This window comes from Emys orbicularis, chromosome 22 (assembly GCF_028017835.1).
Source record: "Emys orbicularis isolate rEmyOrb1 chromosome 22, rEmyOrb1.hap1, whole genome shotgun sequence".
In the NCBI taxonomy this organism is placed as follows: domain Eukaryota; kingdom Metazoa; phylum Chordata; order Testudines; family Emydidae; genus Emys; species Emys orbicularis.
Genome location: NC_088704.1, coordinates 10378848 through 10401924, shown reverse-complemented (window position 1 = coordinate 10401924; position 23077 = coordinate 10378848). Strand labels below are relative to the sequence as shown.

At 46.5% G+C, this 23077-nt stretch overlaps 1 protein-coding gene across 1 annotated transcript in view; it reads left to right on the top strand.

Annotated features, from left to right (window-relative positions):
- The first annotated feature begins 953 nt into the window (after positions 1-953).
- Positions 954-23077, top strand: part of KAZN (kazrin, periplakin interacting protein) — a 747507-nt gene continuing 725383 nt past the window's right edge. The window contains exon 1 of the mRNA XM_065421351.1: positions 954-1074. Coding sequence (XP_065277423.1) covers positions 954-1074 — 121 coding nt within the window. The remainder of the gene's footprint in view (positions 1075-23077) is intronic.

Genomic DNA, 23077 nt, shown 5'->3' with positions numbered 1-23077 from the left:
AGGTCAGAGGAAATGTTATTTAACGCTGGCTCCAATCTCCTCCCACTTGCCTGTTTGGCTGGGGAAAAGAGAGAGGCAGATCTGTAGTGAAGGAATTAACCAGGGACTAACGCCAAGAGCCAATACAATCCGTGACAGCAGAGGCTGCCTGCTGCAGACTGCTACTGGATTCAGGAAGGGAGACAGAGAAATTCAATCAGACCATCTGGAGAGGAAGGAGACCATCTTCGGTAGACTGCTGCAGGTGGAAGGTTCCCCGAAGCACTGTTCTGGCACTGACTTGATCAGCTGAAAAGACTATTTCATTCTGTGATCACCTGCTGACTGTGAAGTCCAGACATAAAAGCTGGACAGACTGACAGATCTTCCTGGTAACAAACCTCACTGGATCTTGCAGCCAGGAGTCGATGAAAGGATCTTTGCGTGTCCACCTAGCAGACTGAAATGATTAAGGCTTAATACCCCTAGCAAGACCAGTTACTAAACCACTGGGAAAACTCCCTTCATGGTCCTCACGTGGAAATGTGCCAAAGCTCACGGACAAGCTAATCACACAATTAGACACTGAAGTCGAATGAGCACACGACTGCTCTGGGGAGAAACTTGCACATTTCCTACAACTACTGCAGTCACCCCAAGAAGGGGGGGGAGTTAATTAATACCTATCTTTTTTTTTTAACTCTCTGGTTTATGTCTGAGGCCCTTGGAACTGGTTAAAACAGGTACAGCAGCTCCTGAAGAGAGAAGGTTAGCCTCATTCCAAATACAGATGACACCTGAGTGAAAACAGCAGGTGGTGGTGGTCCTTTCTTTGAAAAAGCAGGGGAAGAACCTTGGGCACTGAGAACAAGTTACCTAGCCAGGTGGTGGTCATCTTCTCCGATCCATCCAGGTTCTCGATCTGGGACCGTGGGGGAACAGGAAACTTCTTCAAGGGTTCTGGATTGTGTCACATGACTAACACGAAGGACCCTAAGAGAGCCATGGATGCTTTACCAGTGACCTCCAACTCTGCTGCAGGCCCTGTTACTTTCTCACAGGTCTTTGGCCAGCAATGTCAACTTATGGAGGCAGGTAAGAGGGGTATATATTTAATTTCCTAACTTGTTGCCCACTAATTGGCAAATTATCTTCTCCCCAGACCCAGGACTTACCAAAGTCTGGGATTGTTCAAAGGAGTCTAAGGGATTTAAGCACCCAATTCCTTAGCTTCTTTTGAAAATCCCACCTTAAGATTCCTAAATCCAAATACTCACAAATTTGAAACCATGGCATAGGATGGACATTATGCTGTTTGGATTAACATGCTTTGAAATCAGCCACTCTGGAGCTGATGGTCCAAGAGAGGTTGCCACTGTGTTTTGAACAGTAAATGGTATGCATGATAACTCATCAAGTTACTACGAGTCATGAAAACAAATGATGCTGAAATAATTAGTCAAGCAAGGGCATGAGTGGTAATCCACTGCTGCATCCTTTTGCCTCATGTCACTTTTATAGGAAGTGAGTTGTTTCTAACTGGTGACTAGCTGGTCAGGGAACACGGATTTGTACCGTGTTGGGGAGTGACTATTGTAGCATGATGCATCTCCGGGTGGGGTGGACCTTTGGTGAAGATGTTCTGTTCTATAAAGGACCAGGTGACTATTAATTATTACTGTAGTGCCCTGGAGTCCTGGTCACGGACCAGCACCTCATTGTGCTAGGTGCTGTACAAACACAGCACAAAAAGAAGGTCCTTGCTCCAAAGATTTTTACTGAGTTGTAACTCCCCTAGGGTGGGTCTGATTCTCGGATGCCCTTGTGGAGTCGCATGCAGCTATGTAAAACATAGCTAAATCCGAATTCTCCCTCTGATTGTTCTTCGCACTCACTCTGCGGAGGTGCAAACAGCTACACAAAGTGCAAGGCCATGAAGGACTAGGCTCACTGTCTTTAACTATCTTAATGTTTTGTAGCAGCGTCCACCGCCATAGTATCTGAACACCTCCTGGGTTAATAAAGTGGCCTGGCAAACAAGGACCCTAGTGAAATTCATGAGTCTTCATTTCTTCTCCAGTGCTGGGTTAAAGGAAGCTCTCTCCACAAAGGATGGAGAGAGAGGACTGGTAGTTGCAAATATTGATGATGACTTTGCAATGAATTTTCTTAATCACATATTGTGTCGACCTGATTTAGTGTCCATGTTGCCAAGACCCACTGGCACTTTCACAATACTGGTTATGACTACGGAATAGGACTTATTTTCTGGTGAATTTCTAGGAGTGAAGCTAGGACAGAGACACCTAGTTGTCTCCCCTAGAAGATCACTTGAATATGTCCTCCCAGATCCTATTACAAGTTATGTTTGGACCATATTGTTACTGTTTAGAGGGTGAATTCTGAAAGAATTACACTGCACTATTCCTGCATGATTTCCACTGAAATCTGTGGAAATGACCTAGATAAAGTTAAGACATATGGTGAGCTTCATTTTCTAGCTTGTGACTGTGTTGGGCTCTCAAGGCAAATATCAGGGAATAATCCAAGGCAGCTTTACTTTTCTCTCTTGCATATTTCAGATCATATTATCAATGATGCCAAGTTCATAACTCCACTGGGTCAGGTGCTGTACATAAACGCACTTGAAAACAGTCCCTGCCCTGAGGTCTTGCATTCCAAATGGCAAGACAGACAAAGGATAGGAGAAAGCAAGTAATAGTAGCTTAACTTCTAAAAGAGGCAACTGAGACACACAGAGATGAAGAAACTTGCCCAGGGTCACGTAGAAAGTTTGTGGAAGAGCCAATGTTTGATAGCTCTTGAAATCCAGTTCAGAACCTCAACCACAAACTCATCTTTCCTTTCAATGGCTGTCTTCCATGATGTTGCTTCGATGTAACTGAGGCCAGAATATGGCCCTGAGTAGAGCTGAGTGAGTTTTTGGCCAAATTTTGTGTGTGTGTGTGTGTGTGTGTGTGCATGAAAAATACAGATTCATTCACACTGAAATATTTCACGAATTTGTCAGTTTTACTGAATTGTTCGTTTTGGGGGGGAGGGAAGAAACAAAAATTCTGAAAAAAAAAATGGAAACGTTGATTTTCAGATTAAAACTACTTTTAGTTTCAAAATATCCTTGAATCTTATTTAAAAAAAAAATTCAAAAAGTTTTAAGAAGGTTAAAATTAAAATGAAATGCTTTGATTTTGGCGGAACAAAATGTTTCATTTGACCCAAAATGGAATGTTGTAAAACTTTTTTAAAGTTACCAATGAACTGAAAAAGCCATTATTCCCACCACTCTAACCCTGAGAAGATAAAGAGCAATGTAATAATAAATATTGGCAATGTTCTTTAGCCAACCACACGAAAACAAGTGTGGATTTTGGCTGTGCATGTAATAATGCAGTAGTAACAGCTGTCTCCTTCATTGGCTGCTTAGAATGGGGCCTCCGGTTAGCATGTGGAGGAAGCCAGAGAAAACATTGTAACAAACAGGCAAATACTACCTGGGTTTGCATGCCTGTACCTCTACTGCGTATCTTGGCCACTCAGAACTTTGCAGACAGCAATGATAGATTCTGCTGTTCTACAACCACAGGCGTCTATCACAGGAGCTAAAAGAGAATCTCTGCTCATTCTTACGGCCTATAAGATAGAGGAGCAGTTCTGATTCCATCCAGTAGAGGGCAGTAGTTAAAATACCCAGTAGCCAGTACACCGCCCTATTGATACACTAACATTAAAATTCCTCCTGTAAACCTAGGATAAGGAGATGAAGCCAACAGAGATTCAGATGTCCTGCTACAAAAGGAAAGATCCAGTTTGTCATTTATAGCACCTTAACCCAAACCCGAGGGAGAATTCTGGTAAATGATACTGGTACTTCGTGTTGCTGGCTGGGCAGCTGGATAAGGATATGACCGTGTAGATTGTATCTTTAACACTAGAGAGGGGTCAGGACAAAATTTCTCTTCCAAACAATCCAGAAGTCTGGGGAAGCTCTGCTCCAGTTATGAAACTTTCAGACCTAGGCCCTTCCGGACGTAATCTATTGAAATGCCGTCTCACCGCTGCAAAACATGATTGCACGTGGAAAATGGATGTCCAGGGGAACCTTTGAACAACTGGGAGCAATTGTAAACTCCAGGGGGGTAGGGTGGGGGGCAAATGCTATATTAATTTATATACCCGCCTGACTTCAAGTGGGTTGCAGCAGTTGCTATTGGGGATGCACAGGCATAGCTGGGGGCAGAATTTTGACCCAGGACTATTAACTAACGTGTATGTCTCACAAAGCCCTGACACAGACTTCCTGCATGACCTTGGGCAAGTCACTTAGCCTTTCTGTATCTCAGCTCCCCATCTGTAAGATGAGGATAATAGCGCTGCTCCTCCTCCTGGAGTGTTGTGAGGACAAATTCATTAGTATATGTAATGTGCTTGGATATGGCTGCACCTAGAAACTTCAGGGCCAAATTCTGCCTTCAGTTATATCTATGCACCACTGACTTCACTGAGACTATAGGGATGTAGAGTCCGACCCTGGGAGCCTAAATTTAAACAGCAAAACGTGTCGACCTCCTATATCACATCACCGTGGTTAATGACATTTTGGTTTTTTTCATAGCAATAGGATGTGCTGAAATGATGAACAGTGCACCTGCAGAAATACCAAACTCTATGTAAATCACAGACTTGGCAGTACACCTCCCATTAGCCCCTTTCAAGTTGTCTACAAGTGGCAACATTGTCTATGGCTCGCCCTTTGTCACATGGAAAGCAGCAGGCTTGGAATGCTTGAGCTGAGTTTAAATGTAGAGGGTTCTGGTTTTTAGAGCATCCCGCCAGTACCCTCCAAGACCCATTGAAGGCAATGGGAGCCCTTCCACTGACTTCAGTGGACTTGGGATCAGGTGGGCAAATTTATTTTCCCTTACATTTCTTTAAGGACAGCAGGCTCACAAGTTCCCACACAGAAAGCCAGCCCTTCGTGGGTAGAGCTCCCATTGCAGTCACGATCGCTCCCGGTGGAAGGTTTGCACGGGACTTCTGGGGGCCACAAAACGTGAAGATTGAAACTTTGATTGTTGAGGCTTGTTCTGTGAATATTTGTATCAGTCAAACCAACCTCTCTCTGCCTTATAGATATTTGGGGACCAAATCTGCCCTTGGTTACAAGAAGGCTTCTCCCATAGTAACTGAAAGAAGAACCAGGCCCTTAGGCATACCCTTCTGGCTACCTTAGGGTTTTGTCTAGCAGTGTGTACATTTAGCAGGGCACACGGTGGGCACTGGAGACCCTCTTCCTAGCTGGCAGGCCATGCCGGCTTGCAGCTGTGAAGTGTGAGGGGGAATGGCAGCCACACCAACTCCCTGGCAATTTTAAGTGCTGGTTGGGGATGTTTGGCTCACGTCCTGTGATGGAAGGTGACAGAGTCTCTGCTCTGCCGTCCCCCAGGAGGGAGGACTGGGGCCTGCTCGCTGCCTGCCGAATGGTCTGTTTGATGAAAGAAAAAGATTCATTCTGTTTAAGTTTTTCCTAGATATATTTCAGTTTCACTATTCCCAAGGTGACACTTCCTTTCTACTATCTATATGGTAGTTACACGGCTCCTGTTACTATCATGTCTGAGCACCTCTACTTCTGGAGTGTATTTATCCTCATAACACTTCAGGAAATAGAAGAGGGATCTTATCCCCATTTTACAGAGAGACTAAGTGAATTTCCCAGGGTCACACCTGCAATCTGTGGCAGAGCTAAGCCCTGAACTGACTGAGTCCTATGCTAGTGCATTCACCGCGCACTTTCTCGCTCACCTAATCTTGCTGTGCAGTCTCTTTTTCTAAACACCAAACATTTACTTGGGGGAAAAAAGTTAACTCTTCTCCACCCAGCTGCACATCATTTTGCTTGATATGAAAGTTTAAAAATTTAAAATGAAAAATGTCTCTGCAGCTGGTTTTGCATAATCTAATTATTTATGCACGCTTTTTGTACATTTGCATAATTCCCTAGGATGTACCATGGTAATTACACTATTAGTCTAAATAGTTCATTGTCATAAGGGAACACTACTCCAAACCTGTGAGGCCCATTGCATAAGTGCTTGCTCTTTTTTTAGCCCCTGAAATGCTGTTTGCTTGTAAATTTGCCTGGGAAATTACTTTTTAAAAGAGCATCCTCTCTTTTTGTCATATTTTACGGTACATCTACCAGCTGCCTTACTATGTCCCAGTAAATCTGTTTGTTTGGCTGTGTTCTTTGAGGTGACCTGTTTTATCTGCATTGAGCATTAGCAAATATTCCAGGGGAATATTTTGTAGGGGCGGGGAAAGGCGGGGAAGAGGTTGCACTTTTGTAACACAGCTAGTTTAACTCCCTGGTTCTGAAAAAGCTCCAGCTTCCCAAAGTAATAAGTGATCATTGTAGCATGCGTTCAGAGCTGTTTGTGTCTAATGGAGAGTTGGTCAGATAAGGCATCATTTCAAAAGTAGGCGTTCATTCTGACTTGTCGCAGGGATCCATAAGGAATAAGCCGGGCCAGCATTACGATGTTGATGTTTCCCACACTTACGCCCTGTACTTCCTTCTCCTGTCTTCTGCATTCTCCAGTCCTCTCCCGTCCATGCCTGAACTGCCCACTCTCCTCCCAACCCTTTGCCATGCTCAGCACTGTGAGGTCTGATCAACGTTAATAATCTGGGTCGAGGGTAAAGGCAGCTGTTCGCTATATCTACTGGCTGATACTGCAGTGGGCAGTGTTGTAACTGCCAATGAGGGACAGAACCTAAAGGCAAAAGAGGCAGAGCAGTTCAAGAGAAGGGTGGGAAACGATAACATTATGAGAGCCGACTCAATGAACTACATTTGGGGGTAGATCATCCTGAACTCGGATATGCCAGTCGGAGCATGATAGCGAGCAGCCAGTTGGACACAGTGAGTGAAATGAAAAATCCTGTGAGAGAGCCTGTCCCATTCTCTAGGCCAAATAGGGGTGGATAAAGCTTGCCCATCACTAGCTCTTACCCTGTGTTTTTCATCTGTTGAGGGAGGTCAGTGTTACTATCCCCATTTTACAGGTGGGTAAACTGAGGCACGGACTTGCTCAAGCTCAACCAGCAAGCCAGGAACAGAACCCAGCTCTTACGTGTCCCAATTTAGTGCTTTGTCCTCTAAATCAAACTGCCTCCCCTTAAGCAGTGAGTACTTTAGTTAGAGCCATTTTTAAAAATTATTATTTTCTCTCCTCCTCTGAACCGCCAATGCAGTAACATTCGCGGTGCTTTTGGGGAGTGGAGTGCTCCAGATCGAGGCTTGAGCTCTTTTCTTCTGGATGAGTTGCTGAGGGCTCTCACCTCCCCTCGGTCTCAATTGGTGTTGGCAGATTTCAGCACCTTGCAGAATTGGGCTCCACAAGAGCAGCCACTGTTTCTTGCGTAATTAATTGCAAGTCGTTTGTCATTCTCTGCAGTACACTTCCCAAGATTGGGTTGCTGTATATTACTCCATGACTCACCGTTCCATAAATACATCCTGCATTAGGTTAATTGTCATTTTCCTTAATTCATCTTTGACTCACAGCTTTGTTATCCTGCAATATTTTTACTTCGCCAACTAATTTTCCTCCATCAGTTAGAGAATGAGTAACTCAAATCTCCACGTGACTTGAATGAACAAGGAGGGTCAGGTAGTTTCAAGAAGCCACTACGCTTTGGATGCTTATGGGAAGCTTTTGCATGTTGTTCATCCATCATATAGACTTGTGCTCAGTGTGTGTGTTATGCATCCCACTCTAATGGCTGGTCCACAGCTGCAAGCAAGGGGACAAAGGGCCTGATGCAAAATCCATGGGAATATTGTCATGGACTTCAATGGGCTGTGGCTTGAACATTAGGGCCAGACTTTTAAAGGTATTTTGGCACCTATTGAAATCCGTGGGAGTTCAGGCCCGAATTCACAAAGGTTCTTAGGTGCCTAACCCACCGATTCCAGTCACGAAGAAATAACACGGTGGACTGGAGACTCTAGGAGCTGAGCTTCTAGGGACACATCCTCCCCACTCTCCTGGCCGCTCTGAGCATGATAAGAAGCACGCAGTTCTTCATGCTTCTGAGGTGCATTCCTCTATGGAGCCATTCCCTCCTTTCCAGAGGCAGAGTTCGTGCCATACAGGGCTGTGCAGTTCACCTCCCAGGCAGGTATTGCTTTCCTCCTCCCTGTCTGCTTGCAAGTACCAGTCCAAACAAAATCACTTAGGCCTGGTCTACACTAACCCCCAAATTCGAACTAAGGTACGCAACTTCAGCTACGTGAATAACGTAGCTGAAGTCGACATACCTTAGTTCGAACTTACCGCGGTTCAGACGCGGTCCACACGCGGCAGGCAGGCTCCCCGTCGACTCCGCGGTACTCCTCTCGCCGAGCTGGAGTACCGCAGTCGACGGCGAGCGCTTCCGGGATCGATTTATCGCGTCCAGACCAGACGCGATAAATCGAACCCGGAAGTTCGATTGCCAGCCGTCGAACTACCGCGGTAGTGTAGACCTGGCCTTAGAATGAGCACAAATCACTCAGCCCAGCAAGAGCAGAATGGACACAAGGAAGCTAAATATATTTAGGGCTTTTATATACCCAGAAAATCCTTAGGCTGAATTCACTGAGGATGCAAATTCTTTTAAAGTTGGGGGTGAGAGGGGGAGAGAGAGATCTTCTCTTCCTCTTTGCATCAGAGGAATGCCGGTGGCAAACATGTTTTCAGCAGTAAGCAGAAAACTTAGCAGGGAACTAGAAATTGAAGTGTCCCTTGTAGGGAAGGTTTATTGTTCTCTGTGTTGATGGTTCTGTAATGCAGTAATTCAGCTTTTGAGTGTGCAGCAGGCAATAGTTCTCCTCTGTATGGGCTCATTACTGTTACAGAAGGCAGTGGAGTTCTGTAGTACCAAATATCAAGAAAGGGCCTTGATTTGTTACAGCGGATGACTAAGTATTTATTTAAAAAATCATGTGAATTTAGTGGTTGTGAAAGATACTGAACGTACAGCCCAGCTGATACTTTCTTATCCAGAGAACAAGCACAGCCTGGGTACAGCAGTACAAGCTTCTGCTATGCTGCCCTATTCACACACCTCATAGAATCATAGGGTTGGAAGAGATCTCAGGAGGTCATCTAGTCCAATCCCCTGCTCAAAGCAGGACCAACATCAACCAAATCATCCCAGCTAGCGCTTTGTCAAGCTGGGCCTTACAAACCTCTAAGGATGGAGATTCCACCACCTCCCTAGGTAACCCATTCCAGTGCTTCACCACCCTCCTAGTGAAATAGTATTTCCTAATATCCAACCTAGACCTCCCTCACTGTAACTTGAGACCATTGCTTCTTGTTCTGTCATCTGCGACCACTGAGAACAGCCGAGCTCCATCCTCTTTGGAACCCCACCTTCAGGTAATTGAAGGCTGCTGTCAAATCCCCCCTCACTCTTCTCTTCTGCAGACTAAATAACCCCAGTTCCCTCAGCCTCTCCTTGTAAGTCATGTGCTCCAGCCCCCTAATCATTTTCGTTGCCCTCTGCTGGACTCTCTCCAATTTGTCCACATCCCTTCTGTAGTGCGGGGACCAAAACTGGACACAATACTCCAGGTGTGGCCTCACCAGTGCCGAATAGAGGGGAATAATCACTTCCCTCTATCTGCTGGCAATGCTCCTACTAATACAGCCCAATATGCCGTTGGCTTCTTGGCAACAAGGGCACACTGCTGACTCATATCCAGCTTCTCATCCACTGTAATCCCCAGGTCCTTTTCTGTAGAACTGCTGCTTAGCCAGTTGGTCCCCAGCCTGTAGCGGTGCATAGGATTCTTCCTTCCTAAGTGCAGAACTCTGCACTTGTCCTTGTTGAACCTTATCAGATTTCTTTTGGCCCAATCCTCCAATTTGTCTAGGTCACTCTGGACCCTATCCCTACCCTGTAGCGTATCTACCGCTCCCTGTCATCTGCGAACTTGCTGAGGGTGCAATTAATCCTATCATCCAGATCGTTAATAAAGATGTTGAACAAAACCGGCCCCAGGACCGACCCCTGGGGCACTCCGCTTGATCCCGGCTTGATACTCCGCTTGATACCGGCTTGATACTCTGCTTGATACCGGCTGTTCTGAAGTGGCCATCTCTAAGGCTGAGAAGGTAGTCCCGGCTCCTTGGCCCATTCAGTCCTGTGCATCTTCGGAGACAGACTGGCAGAAGGCTGGCAGTGGTGATACTGTTGACTAAGCTGAAAATCACCAATTTTTGGAGACGGTGGGGTCGTTCATGAACATTTCCAATGTTTTTCCCAACAGTTTCATTATCCGCTTCTTCATGGTCCATTGTTGACCAGATTGTGGAGGTCTTGTGCTGAAGTCAGTTGCACTACTTCTGCAAGTAAGGCCTCCCCATTCTGGGCAAGGGCTTCAGAATCTGACTCTAAAAAGCAGGATTAAAAAATATCATGTTGACAGATTGTTTAATAAAGGAACAGAACCACCGCTAAGCCGAGCAGGGTGGTTTTTTACATTGTTTGTTTCTGTTGTTTCCTTTTAAGCAGAACCACAAATCAATGCTTATCTACAGCTCATTACATTTCCATGCGGGACGCTTGCTACTTCTAATAAATTACTTAGGACCAAGGACTGGGTTAGGAGGACTTTACTGATGGCAGCTGTGATCGAAGGAATGCATCATGCAAATGACGAAGAATTTATGAAGAAGCCTCTCTGTTTAACAGGATGCTGACGGAAAGTGGCGAGATTTCAGAACAGTGCTAAGGAGATGATGACGCTTTACTGACAATATCTTTCCTCTGTTTTGTTTTATTTTTTTAATCCCTTTTGTGTTCTTGCTGGGTTTAATTATCCACTGTGCGGTGACTTTCCACACCTTTAACTCAAAGTTGAAGTGGGGCCGATGGATAAATGTCACCTTTTTCCAACTAGGTGAAGACTAATGGCATTCGTCTGTGTTGTTCATTGAGGGCTGCACTATGGTGCTTGGAGTCTCTCTGAAATATAAAGAGGGGAAAGGCAATGATGTAATGGGTTTGCATCCAAGCTGCATTACTCACCTCTGAGGTGGGTACAATTGATCTACACCCATCAATAAAGGACAGATTTCTCGAAATAGCTCAGCACTCCGTGTGCAGCCAGTGGGCAGAGCCCTTTTAAAAATCTAGCCCTAGCTGAGTGAAATGACCTGCAATGAGATAAAACAGAAGTCTGTTCTCCTGGCTTTCCTGGAATGGATCTCTTAGCACTGCAGTGGTGGGTATGGTTGAGTCCCCCCCAACCTCTATGTGAATGTGAAATCTTTCCTTCGTTACAGAAGGAAAGATTTCACATTCACATAGAATTACATTTTCAGGTGGTATTTCTGCTTTTTCATCATTACAACCTAAGGGTAGCTAATGACGCTTTGCTTTTGCAAAACCAACCCCTCCCCCCGCCCCTTGATTTCTTGGCGCTGTTATTATTTGCATTGCATTGGTGATCAGAGGTTCCAGCAGATATTGGGTGTCTTGTGCTAGGTGCTGTACAGACCCATAGTTAGAAACGGTCCCTCCCCTTTGGATCTCACAGTTTTTAATAGCCAAGACAAAGGGCAGGGAAACAAAGGCACAGCAGTGAAATGGCGTGGCTGAGTTCACAGAGCAGGTCAGTGGAGGGTGGGGGGAACCGGGATGAGAACCCAGCTGTAACTGAAAGATGGCGATGCCCTAAGCTACCATGAAAAATATCTGTGCACAATGGACCCGACTGGCAGAGGGGTTTACATCCAAGCCGCATTACTCACCTCTGAGGTGGGTACAATTGATCTACACTCGTCAGTAAGGGACAGATTTCTTGAAATAGCTCAGTGTGCAGCCAGTGGGAGGAGCCCTTTTGAAAATCTAGCCCTAGCTGAGTGAAATGACCTGCAATGAGATAAAACAGAAGTCTGTTCTCCTGGCTTTCCTGGGATGGATCTCGTCTAAAAGGCAAGAGACATTATTTAATATATACGTCATCGCCATGCCTAGAGGCCCCAGCATAGCATCAGAGGTGGGCCATAAACAGGGTAGGAGAGTAGCTTTCCAAATCAGTTCAGGGAGGATGTTCTGTGTGTGAGGAGCAGCATGGAAGAAGGTGGGAAAAGATTTGGGTTACGAGCTGGTAAGGAGGTGGATGAGGCTGACCCCATTAGTGGCCCGGAGGACGCAGGAGCCACATGGTAAGCGATGAGAATGGGCCAACCCTAGTTTAAAATTATTGTAGCGTTCTAAGACAATGGCCCTAAAACGAGTGGGGATACAACTGCAGAGCTGAGGGAGTATCAAATCATTACAGTGTCGCTCTCTGTTGTTTTTATGCAGCTGTAAATCTAGTTTGCAGTCATGTGAATTAATTGCTGCCAGACCAGACTGCAGTATGGCAGCCACAGGAGAGGCAGCCACAAGGAACAGGGAAGGGACGGAAATAGATTTGCCTCCCATACAGGTTTACTAAGTGGTCTGCCCCATACTAAAGCAGTATCCTATTTCCTCTCAAATTCCAGGCTTAGAGCCCATTACCCCTAACGGAGTTCTGCACGCACCGGGGTGGGAGTCGAGTGAAACCCTTTTTAAGTAGGATGTTCTGTTATTGGGACTTACCCTCTTCAGATGCACAAGCGGCATCACAGACACGTAGTGCCTGCAGTGGGAAACATCACACAGCTTTCCGTGGGTTCGCCTTTCTGCATTTCCAACAATGGGGTCGCTGTAAGCGAACATTTACCTATTTATATAAGGTACTTTAATGGCCCCTATCATCACCGTATTTGAGCACTTCACAGTGTTTACTGTATTTATCCACACAACATCCTTGTGAGATAGGGAAGCGCTATTATCTCCATTGTACAGATGGGGAACTAAGACATAGAATCACATGCCTAAGGTCACATGTCATCAACTATACATTCACCAACTGAGAGTTTCCATGGTAATTATGCCAGGGAAAGATTCCCCTAACCATGGCTGAGTCCTGGCAACAAACTTCACATTTGGCAGGCCTCTGTGCCTGCCTGGAGCTCATCAAAAGGATTAGGGCCATAAGAAACTGGGGGAACTCTGCAACCGGGGACTTGACCAGGAATTGCAATGAGAACAGAATGCAAAAGTGGTGACAATTTTTTGCTATCTTGAAATAGTCGCTATTTTGCACCCTTGGAGTTTTTCATTTCCATCAACATGACCAAAATATCTCTGAAATCTTCATGTGTTTTCTTTGCCAATCCACTTTTGCTTAAAAAAAAAAAAATCCATTTCTGAGTGAGGGCTAGTCTACACTTACCGGGTAGTTCGACGGCTGCGGCTCGAAGTTCCGAGTTCGATTTATCGCGTCTGGTGTGGACGCGATAAATCGAACCAGGAAGTGATCCCCGTCGACTGCGGTACTCCAGCTAGACGAGAGGAGTACCGCGAAGTCGACAGGGGAGCCTGCCTGCCGCGTGTGGACCGCGTCTGAACCGCGGTAAGTTCGAAGTAAGGTATGTCGAATTCAGCTACGTTATTCACGTAGCTGAATTTGTGTACCTTACTTCGACTTGGGGGGTAAGTGTAGACCAAGCCTGAGAGAAAAAAATGGGCTATTTGTGAATACTTCACAAATACACTGTGGGACAGGTTTCTCTCCCCTCCCCCCGTGTGTTATGTTGTGTGTTGTTGTTGTTTTAATGACAAAACAGTTGAAATGTTTCCCATTTTGGTTGGAAAACATGCCTCCTATAACAACTTGCAGCCCACAGCTATAGTCAGTTTGCACTGTAGACAAGCCAGCTGTGCATAAAGTGTGGAATTCGTATGCACAAGGATTCTACACTGTTGGAACCCCATTTAAGCCCTGGTTTGAGTGGGACTTAAGTGGCACATAGATCCTTTCTGCACAGGGGTGAAAGTCACCAAATGTGAAGCTACTGATCGTTTTGTCTCCCTAGGTACAACATTGTTAAAACTGGCTCAAGTTCAGTCTGCAAGAGTATTTGAGCAAACGTTTTGTGACAGCTCCTCTTAGTAACAATTAGTAAAGTCAGCAAAAAATTGGCTTGGATCAGTTTGGGAAAGATCACATGACTGGAAAAGTACTCTTTGGTACTGAATGCATTGGGTTTCCTATGCACATTTCTCAGTTAATAATCTTTCATGATAAGTTGTTTCATTTGATCTCTCATGAAAACATGACTTGTGAGTGTGTGTATACCAGGGGTTGGCAACCTTTCAGCAGTGGTGTGCCGAGTCTTCATTTATTCACTCTGATTTAAGGTTTTGCGTGCCAGTCATACATTTTAACGTTTTTAGAAGGTCTCTTTCTATAAGTCTATAATATAGAACTAAACTATTGTTGTATGTAAAGTAAATAAGGTTTTTAAAATGTTTAAGAAGCTTCATTTATAATTAAATTAAAATGCAGAGCCCCCCCGGACCGGTGGCCAGGACCCGGGCAGTGTGAGTGCCACTGAAAATCAGCTCGCGTGCTGCCTTTGGCACGCGTGCCATAGGTTGCCTACCCCTGGTGTATACAATAAATGGGCTTGGTTTCAAAAGCTGATTGCAGCAGTCTTGCTAATTTGCCTGTGGCTGCTAAGGCTACATTTATCCACAAGCTGGCTTGTTAGTTTCATGAAAATCTGAAGCAAGAGCGATATCAAGCAAAGTGTGGAGAGATGTATTCAATGATCCATGAGGTTTTGATCCCTCTGGGTGTCAGGTGGGTGCTCAGTGTATGTTTCGGGGAGTTGTTGAGCTGTTGGGTAGCTCCTGAGGAAACCAGGGTAGTAAATTGTTTATTACAACAATGCAAAATTAGAGCCTCATCCTTATTTCACTGAAGTTTAATGGCAGATTTTTACTAAATTCTGCTGCCCTTTCAAGTTTTATCTTTCTGATGGATGTATCCTCTGAGTTTATGTCCTAGTGGTGTGTCGAGCCTCAGAAGTTCCAGAATTGGAATGAAGTTTTGATGAGCTCCTGACAATGTAGTAATGGATGCTGCATACATATCCTATGGTATCCAGGGGCTCGCAGCAGGGGGGTGTTGAGTGGAATTGTGGTGGTTGTCAGAGAAAGGTACAATTTGTACCAAAGCCAAAAGCATTTATTGACATGGAAGAAAATGCAAATACTTTGATAGAAATTGAACCAAATATTTTTCAAGGCTGAAGTTTTGGGTGGAGGAAGGGTTGGGCCAGTTGTATCCGGCACCAACCCTAGAATATCAGAGCACACAGTGACGACTTTCCATGATGGCAGTAAACTAAGGTGGGCCCAACAGGTGACATGCTACTGGGTGACCTGGACCAAAGGAAGAGAGGGAAAAAATGTCTCCAGCCTTGGGATGGTTGAATAGGTTAAGTGGGGCAGGAAACAAAAATGAAGAACGTCATGAGCCTTCATCTAAACCACAGTATGAATCAAACCTGTTTATAAAGTTAAAAAGAAACTTACGTTTCCCTTCATTTTTATCTAGCTCTGCTCTCTGTCAGATCAGAAGCGACTGGCTGGAATTAAAACTTCTCGTGTGACATAGGCCACATACTCATATCAGAGATTCTCCTTTAACTGTGTTCTGAATCTGAATGATCTGTGTTCTATTCTTACTATCAGCAGGAAATTCCAAATGACCATGGTGTGCCACAGATGGCCACAGATTTTCACTATATGCTGGTCTGCCCTGTCTTCAGTTGGAAGACAACTATTAACTAGTAGCTTAAAAAACCCAGCAGTGAAGTGTATGAGAAGTCCTGCATATTGATAAATGTAACATTCAGCATAGCAAGTGAAATGGGGCCTAGAAAACAGAAGGGTTTGTTATCCATCAGAGGTCTTTTTGAGTTAAACACCAGGCAATTGTGATGCATAGCTAAAGTCGTTGGTCAGGGATCTCTTACAGCAGAGATCATTTTTTTACAAATGAGCAAATATTAGGTGTGTTCCTGTGGATGACAGATTGTGCTTGAAGGAGAGTGGTGGCAAAAGGAAGAAAGGGTCAGAAATATATTTCCCTAACTGGGAATCTAGATGGTGGGGGTACAAGTGAGGAGTGGAAATCTAGGCTTACGGTGAAGACAAATTCTCATTTCAGATGATAGTATGGATGCGGTGCTCCTTGCAGAAGCATGCTGGGCCTTTTGTACTGGTACCAGCAGCTGGAGGACTGACTAGACATAGCAATACCTTGGGCATGCCCCCTGCACTGGGGGCTAGCAAAAGAGCACACTGTATGAGTGCTACACCACCTGGGCTTCCCTCGTGCTGTGGGAATCCTCAGGAACCCACTTCAGCCGCCTTTACCATTGCTTTGTGCCACAAATTGGCCACAGTGGGGGCCCAGATCTGGCCCACTAATAGTTACAAGAGAGGTCTATATAGAGCTGTAAATAGTTAATAAATATAGTGCCAGCAGATGGCACTCAAGCATAGCAGCATAGTTGCTGGATTGTGTAGGACCAATACTACTTGTGCAATGAAAATGGCCCCCTCTCTGTGCAGCAATTTACATCAGCTGTTAATGGTAACTTTGCAAAGGCGCAGTTTCGGTCGGACACATTTCTTCTGATGCCGCAACACCTTCCCCCTCCACTGAGCTGCCCAGCATAAAGGGATGTGACCTCCTTCGATGTCAGTCACACACTGCACATCATTCAAATCCCTAGGGAATGTGAAAGTGCCCTCCATGTTTGCCCTTTGCTGAGCTAGTTGAGTAAGCTGCAGCTGTAGGCACTCTTTCTCTGCTGCTCTTCCATGCCCAAAGAACATCTGTTTTATAACGTCTGCACATTGCAACCTGGAAGGCTGCAGTAATAAATCTGTGCTTTGTCTCCTTTTATGTTGCGGATGACTTAGGTAAATCCAGAGTCAATGATACCCAGAGGTTGCTGGTGACTTAGCAGGGTATGGTCAGTGTATTGTACTGGAAAAGGTCTGCAGTGATTTCTCTGCATGCTGCTGTCTAACAGTTGGGGGGAAAGTACCTGGGCAGGACTCAGAGATGCCCCTCAAATTTCTCCATCTTCTCTAAAGCCAATTTAACACTTACGAAAATCCTGCCCAGCAGGGCACAGTCACAGTCCTAACCCAGACAGTTTAAGGATAAAAGCGTTATCCTCTGTCCAGGCTCAGTTGTGCCAGTCTAAAGCTGTCCTTGCCATTTCAAATGGAGATGCTGTTTTTCCCTTCCCCTACTAAACTGCTGCATGGTGTTTCTGTGTAATTTTATATGGCTGCCCTGTTCCACCCCAGCGGTGTCTGCTTTTCAGCAGCGTGTCCTATGTCACAGAGACGTGGTTTGTAAACCGCTTTAGGATAAAAGGCTTTATAACATTTCATGCCATTTTATTTCTAACCCACCTGCCCATGTGTTTTTTGATCTGCACAATGGCTTTTTCAAGATCAAATAAGTCACGTCAGGTGGGTATTTCACAGGAAGGCTTCCGATGTTTTCCTGTGTGTGAATTAAATATTATAAAACGTTCTCAGTGGTCTCGCCAGAAAGACCCCCATTGTTGCAACATCTGTGCACAAACTGCTAACCAGTTGGTTTGCTCCTGACTAAATTATGGGAATCGCTTATCTCCATTCCTGATGGAATGATTTAATTTTGCCAATTAATATTAGTGAACATCAAAGTCTAAGCAAATGATGATTCCTTGAAATTGAAAACAGGCACCATATTTTTATGACCCTGCAGTAATGAGCGGAGTGCACGGGTACGATTAGAGTGGCAAACTATAAACATGAATGAGCCATTTTCTTTTAGTAAATCGCGCTGTGCATGGTGATGCATTTCAATTGCATCACATTGCCGCAGCAGAAGAAACTCCAGGGAATGTGACACTGAGCTGGGGATTTGGTTTGGGTCCCTACTGTGCTTTTGCCCTATTTCTCTGGAAAGCTTTGCTTTCTGCTGATGCTGCACGGCTATTCCAAACTCAGATCATCTTCCAGGTAGAAGGAAAAGGCATTGGGACAATGGCCGGGTACTTTTGAGAAGGAAGTCAAATTGCTAAACCCAGAAGATCATTGGATTTCTGACAATTAATATAGTGGCAATCTATGCCTAAAGGTATTGCTGAATGATCACTCCTCAAATAAGACGTGACACAGAAAGTACCCATTAACCTGCAACCAGCTAAGGCACAGCTTTCACTGTGATCTAAATGATGCAGTCCTTAGGAGGTTGGGAGATATGAAAGAAAAGCCGGGGTAGTCTAAGGCCTGGTCTACACTAACCCCCAAATTCGAACTAAGGTACGCAACTTCAGCTACGTGAATAATGTAGCTGAAGTCGACATACCTTAGTTCGAACTTACCGCGGTTCAGACACGGTCCACACGCGGCAGGCAGGGCCGGCTCCAGGCACCAGGCAACCAAGCTGGTGCTTGGGGCGGCACCTGGAGGGGGGCGGCGCTCAGGCCGCCGGGGAGAGCGGGGCCACAGCCGGGCTCGCCGCCCTCCCCCCGGCGCTCTGGCCGCCGGGGGAGAGCCAAGCCCCAGCCGGGGCTCGCCGCCCTCTCGCCACCCTGCCCCCGGCGCTCTGGCCGCCGGGGGGAGAGCCGAGCCCCCGCCGGGGCTCGCCGCCCTGCCCCCGCCGGGGCTCGCCGCCCTCCTCCCAGGGCTCCGGACGCCCTCCCCTCCGGCGCCCTGTCCCCGGCCGCCGGGGGGAGAGCGGAGCCCCCGCCGGGGCTCGCCGCCCTCCCCCCCCCCCGCGCCCTGCCCGCCCCCCCCCCCCCGGCGGCCAGAGTGCCGGGGGCAGGGCGGCGAGCCCCCACCGGGGCTCGCCACCCTCGCCCCGGGGCTCCGGCCGCCTTCCCCCCGGCGGGAGAGCGGAGCCCCCGCCGGGGCTCGCCGCCCCCCCCCGTGCTCCGCCCCCCCCCCCCCCGCGGGGGGGGGGGGGGCGGCCAGAGGCTTTTTTGCCTGGGGCGGCAAAAAAGCCAGAGCCGGCCGTGGCGGCAGGCAGGCTCCCGTCGACTCCGCGGTACTCCTCTCGCCGAGCTGGAGTACTGCAGTCGACGGCGAGCGCTTCCCGGATCGATTTATCGCGTCCAGACCAGACGCGATAAATCGAACCCGGAACTTCGATTGCCAGCCGTCGAACTACCGCGGTAGTGTAGACCTGGCCAAGAGACTGAGCACTGAACTGGAAGCCAGGAATTCTGGAGCTGGAATCCCAGGTGTGCCAATAATGTATATTGCAAACTCCTTCAATGTATTAGGAGCAGCACTGCATGAACCATTCCTGTATACCAGTGCTCCTTCACCACTACACTCCCTTCTTTCCCTCGGTTGCACCTGGAACATTGGGAGCATTCGGTCACCAGCTAAACTGAGGTTCATGCGTTGAAGGTCATCAGACCAAGAAGTGCAGTACAGGTGGCCATCCTTTGATTCTGCAGTCTCTGCCTTCACTGTGCAGGTGTCGGGGACTGGGACGAGGCTAATGATTGGAGCAGGAGTCAGGCCTAGGGGTTGGAGCAGGAGTTGGTAACCAGGAATCAGAGCTGAGGGTCAGAACCAGAGTCAGATGTCAGAGCTGGAGTCAAAATACAGGAATTGGAGCCGAGGGTCAGAGCTGGGTGACCAGGACCAGGACTGGGACCAATGCGAGAGCAGGAGCTACCACAGACCTGGGAGAAAGCTTTGAGCAGCTGCTGAACTTAATAGCTGGTCTGTTGCCTCTTCCAACTAATCAGGAGGTATAGCCAATCAGGCAGCCTGCTAGAGGCCAGATGGATGCACTCATTAGGTTGCCCAGAAACTGGCTCTGTTGCCAGCCCTGATTCCTGACACATCATACCAAGAAGGGCTGTACCAGTGGCCCTCCTCTGATTCTGCCGTCTCTGCCTGGACCATGCAGTCTCCTTTTAAGGGATGCACACAACTAAGCATGGCCATAAAGCCGGTATCAATTTGTGCCTTTACTTTGCCTGCCTTCAGTTACTCCACGGCACTCTATCATATGGCACAGTGTGGATAGTTATGCGTAAAACTCTGACAGCAGCTTTATTTCCTCTTGAAATAACAGCTCCCTGTTATGTGGCTTAAGACGTTGATCTTGGAACAAATTGCCGGAGACCCCTCATTAATCACGTAATTCGTGCATATCACTACTGTATCTGCTTTTGCAGTATGCTACCCAGGGGGCTTCATTGCCTGTTGTGCTGAGGCTGGGTTCCAAGTCATGACATTGATTTTATTTCTGGGAGGTTTTCATAGGGTTCCCCATCCATGTAATAACATCAACAATATGGTTATGTTAAACAGTGCCCCCATGTAGGCTTCAACATTTAGCATTGTCCTTTATGTGCAGATCTCCTCTGCAGCCCCCCCAAACTCTCATTACAGACATTCCAATCATCTGATATTGACTTTTTGGATAGATTGTTCGATCCTTGGGGCTGACGCTGTCTTATTATTATGTATGTACTGCTCCTAGCACAACAGGGCTCTGATTCTCCAATGGGGCCTCCAGGTGCACCTGCAATACAAATAATAAAAAATAATTATGTAAATTGCAAGAGGGTGAAAGGCTAGATTGACAGCTCTGGTGCCTGACTTTCTCCCTCTCAGTAAAATTCACTGCTGGGCAGAGGGTCTATGTCCCACTTAAGCCCTCAAAGTTGCACTTAAGTTGGACTTAAGTGGTGCGTGGGCTTTTTGCTGGCTCCTCTGTACAGAGATGAATTTCATCTTTTATGCACAGAACAGGTAAAGCTTGGGCAGTGCTACTGAAAGCTTCCCTCATGCTACTTCCCCCATTTGCTTCAAATCTTTTCAGGAGGGACCAAATTGTAAGAAGGTTCATGTCCATGGCTCATTCACCCTGCCCTCTCTGCTAAGATGCCAGTTAGTATCAGCTGTGATGTGGACACTTGACAATGAAGGACTGGATGGAGACCGCCAAGTTTGGAGGGGCTTTTGCCATCAGTTGTTAACAGCTTTGTTGGATACGTTACTATTCAGCTGTTCTCCGAGGATGCTGATCCCTTGGAGAGTTGACTATTGAGAACTGACATATACTAGCAAGTGACTTCACTATCGCCCTTCCCGTGCATTCAAACATCATGAGTCAGGCCCTGTAAGAGCACACTCTTGCCTCTGAAGCACCTCTTTGTGTCCAGGCTGCAGGGGTCCTTTCAGTCTAATGCCTTCACCAACCTTCTGGCTTCAAGACAGCCTGTTGTCTTATGTGGCCTAGCCCTCCGTCTAAGGTACTGCTCAGTCTATCCCCTTTCGTGGTTAACAGAAAAGTCCACAAACAAGGAACTCAAAGTCCAATGATCTCGGAGTTTCTCTTCCAGCCTTTAACACTTGTAGTTCTTGATCGTTTTCCCTCTGCCTTCGTAGTCTGGGGAAGAGGCAGGAAAACCCAGGCCAGCCTGCTCCACTGGCTTCCAGCTCAGGGGTCTTGTTCAGAGCGGCCAGAGTTAATCATAGAATCAAAAGAGAGAACGGTTCTCCAATCATTTGCAAATAAGATCCTTTTTATAAAAGGTGAAATTCACCCTTGTATAGGGAACCAGCACAAAGTCTATCCACCCCTTGTTCTGAGAGTGCTCTATGTCTGTGTATATGTAAATGATTAGCTAAAGTGCCAATCAGTGGTGCTCAAGAATAGGTAGCATGGATTCCTGGGTTTCCAGGGCTAATAAAGCTTGAGGTTGTGCACTGCACATGGCTTCTGCTGCATCACTCTTTACCGAAGCCTCTAAACAGGGAGAGACAATCTCTGTCTGGAGCCGGTGCCGACACAGGGAAAGCTCCATAGCTCAGGTTTTACTTTGTTCTTATTCAAGCAAATTTCCATTGGAAGCTTTGGTCCATAGTAAATACAAGGGATTTATCAGATCTAAAAAGAACCGATAGGGCTAATCCCTGAGGTTTCTGACACGTAGTTTTTACCAGTATTGAGATTTGTTACCGATCACTTGGGTAGCTATTCAGGTGCAACGAGAAACCACTGTGGGAAAGGAGTGTTCTAGTGGGTGTGAGTTGGGAACTGGAGAAGCCAATGGGAGTTTTTGCGCTGGAGATGTCTGAATGGCTGTGTCCAAGCATGTGCAGATGGGGAGGTGGCAGGCATGTCACAAGAGTACGCTTTTTAAATGTCGCCTGGGGAGCAACATTCCTGACAGCAGACGTTAAGAAGGTTTGAATCTCTGCTGGGCCTTTTATTAACACACTGCTTAGAGGTCTGTTTCACCGTGTCTGCTGTGTTAATGATAGCTAACATAGTGTGTTTAATGCTATATGCCTTGCCATACTTACAGCAAGGGTATTTTTATTAAATGACCAATTTTCCCTCCGCTTTGGGTTTGAAAAAACAGCCATTGTCTCTGGTATGGCATTCCCCATGAATCCTTATAGGACTATGGCCAGTGCTTAATTTGTAATGAAATTGGTGCCGGGGCTCAAGCAATTTTTGTACATTCATAACTGATGCAGCAACTCAGAGATGCCGAGGCTATGAACTGCCAAGCCTAGAGGTGCCGGGGCTCAGCCTTGGTAAGCCCTGGCACAAATTAAGCACTAACTATGGCCAATATCAATGACTTGAGCAATTCTACTTCTTTTCTTTCTTTCTAAAATATCCTTGCAGTATAAATGCCTTTTCAGCCTCATGTGCTATGATACTGACCCCTAGTGGCCAAACAGATTAATAATCATGCAGTGATTTAATTTTGCAAGGGGATCCCAGAAGGAAGTAGCCCGTAGTACACAGCCAGCGTCAGCCCACAGCAGCGAGACTGGGAGCCCAGGCTGACAGCCTCCCTAGGCTTCAGGGACTAAGCTCCAGCCTGAACTTCAATATCTACACAGCTGATTTTAGCGTGGAGAGCAAGCCGAGCAAGCCCGAGTCCGTTGATCTGGGCTTGAAGGCTCACTGCTGTAGGCTGTGTAGACGTACCCTTAGCATACTCATTTGAATTCTGATCTGTTACCATGTATTTACTGAGGCCCGCTAGCCTCCAAGGCTTTCATCTCTCTTTCTCAAGCACACAAGAAAGGGAAGTTTGCTTTGATTAATCTCTTTTATAAACATATGAATAAA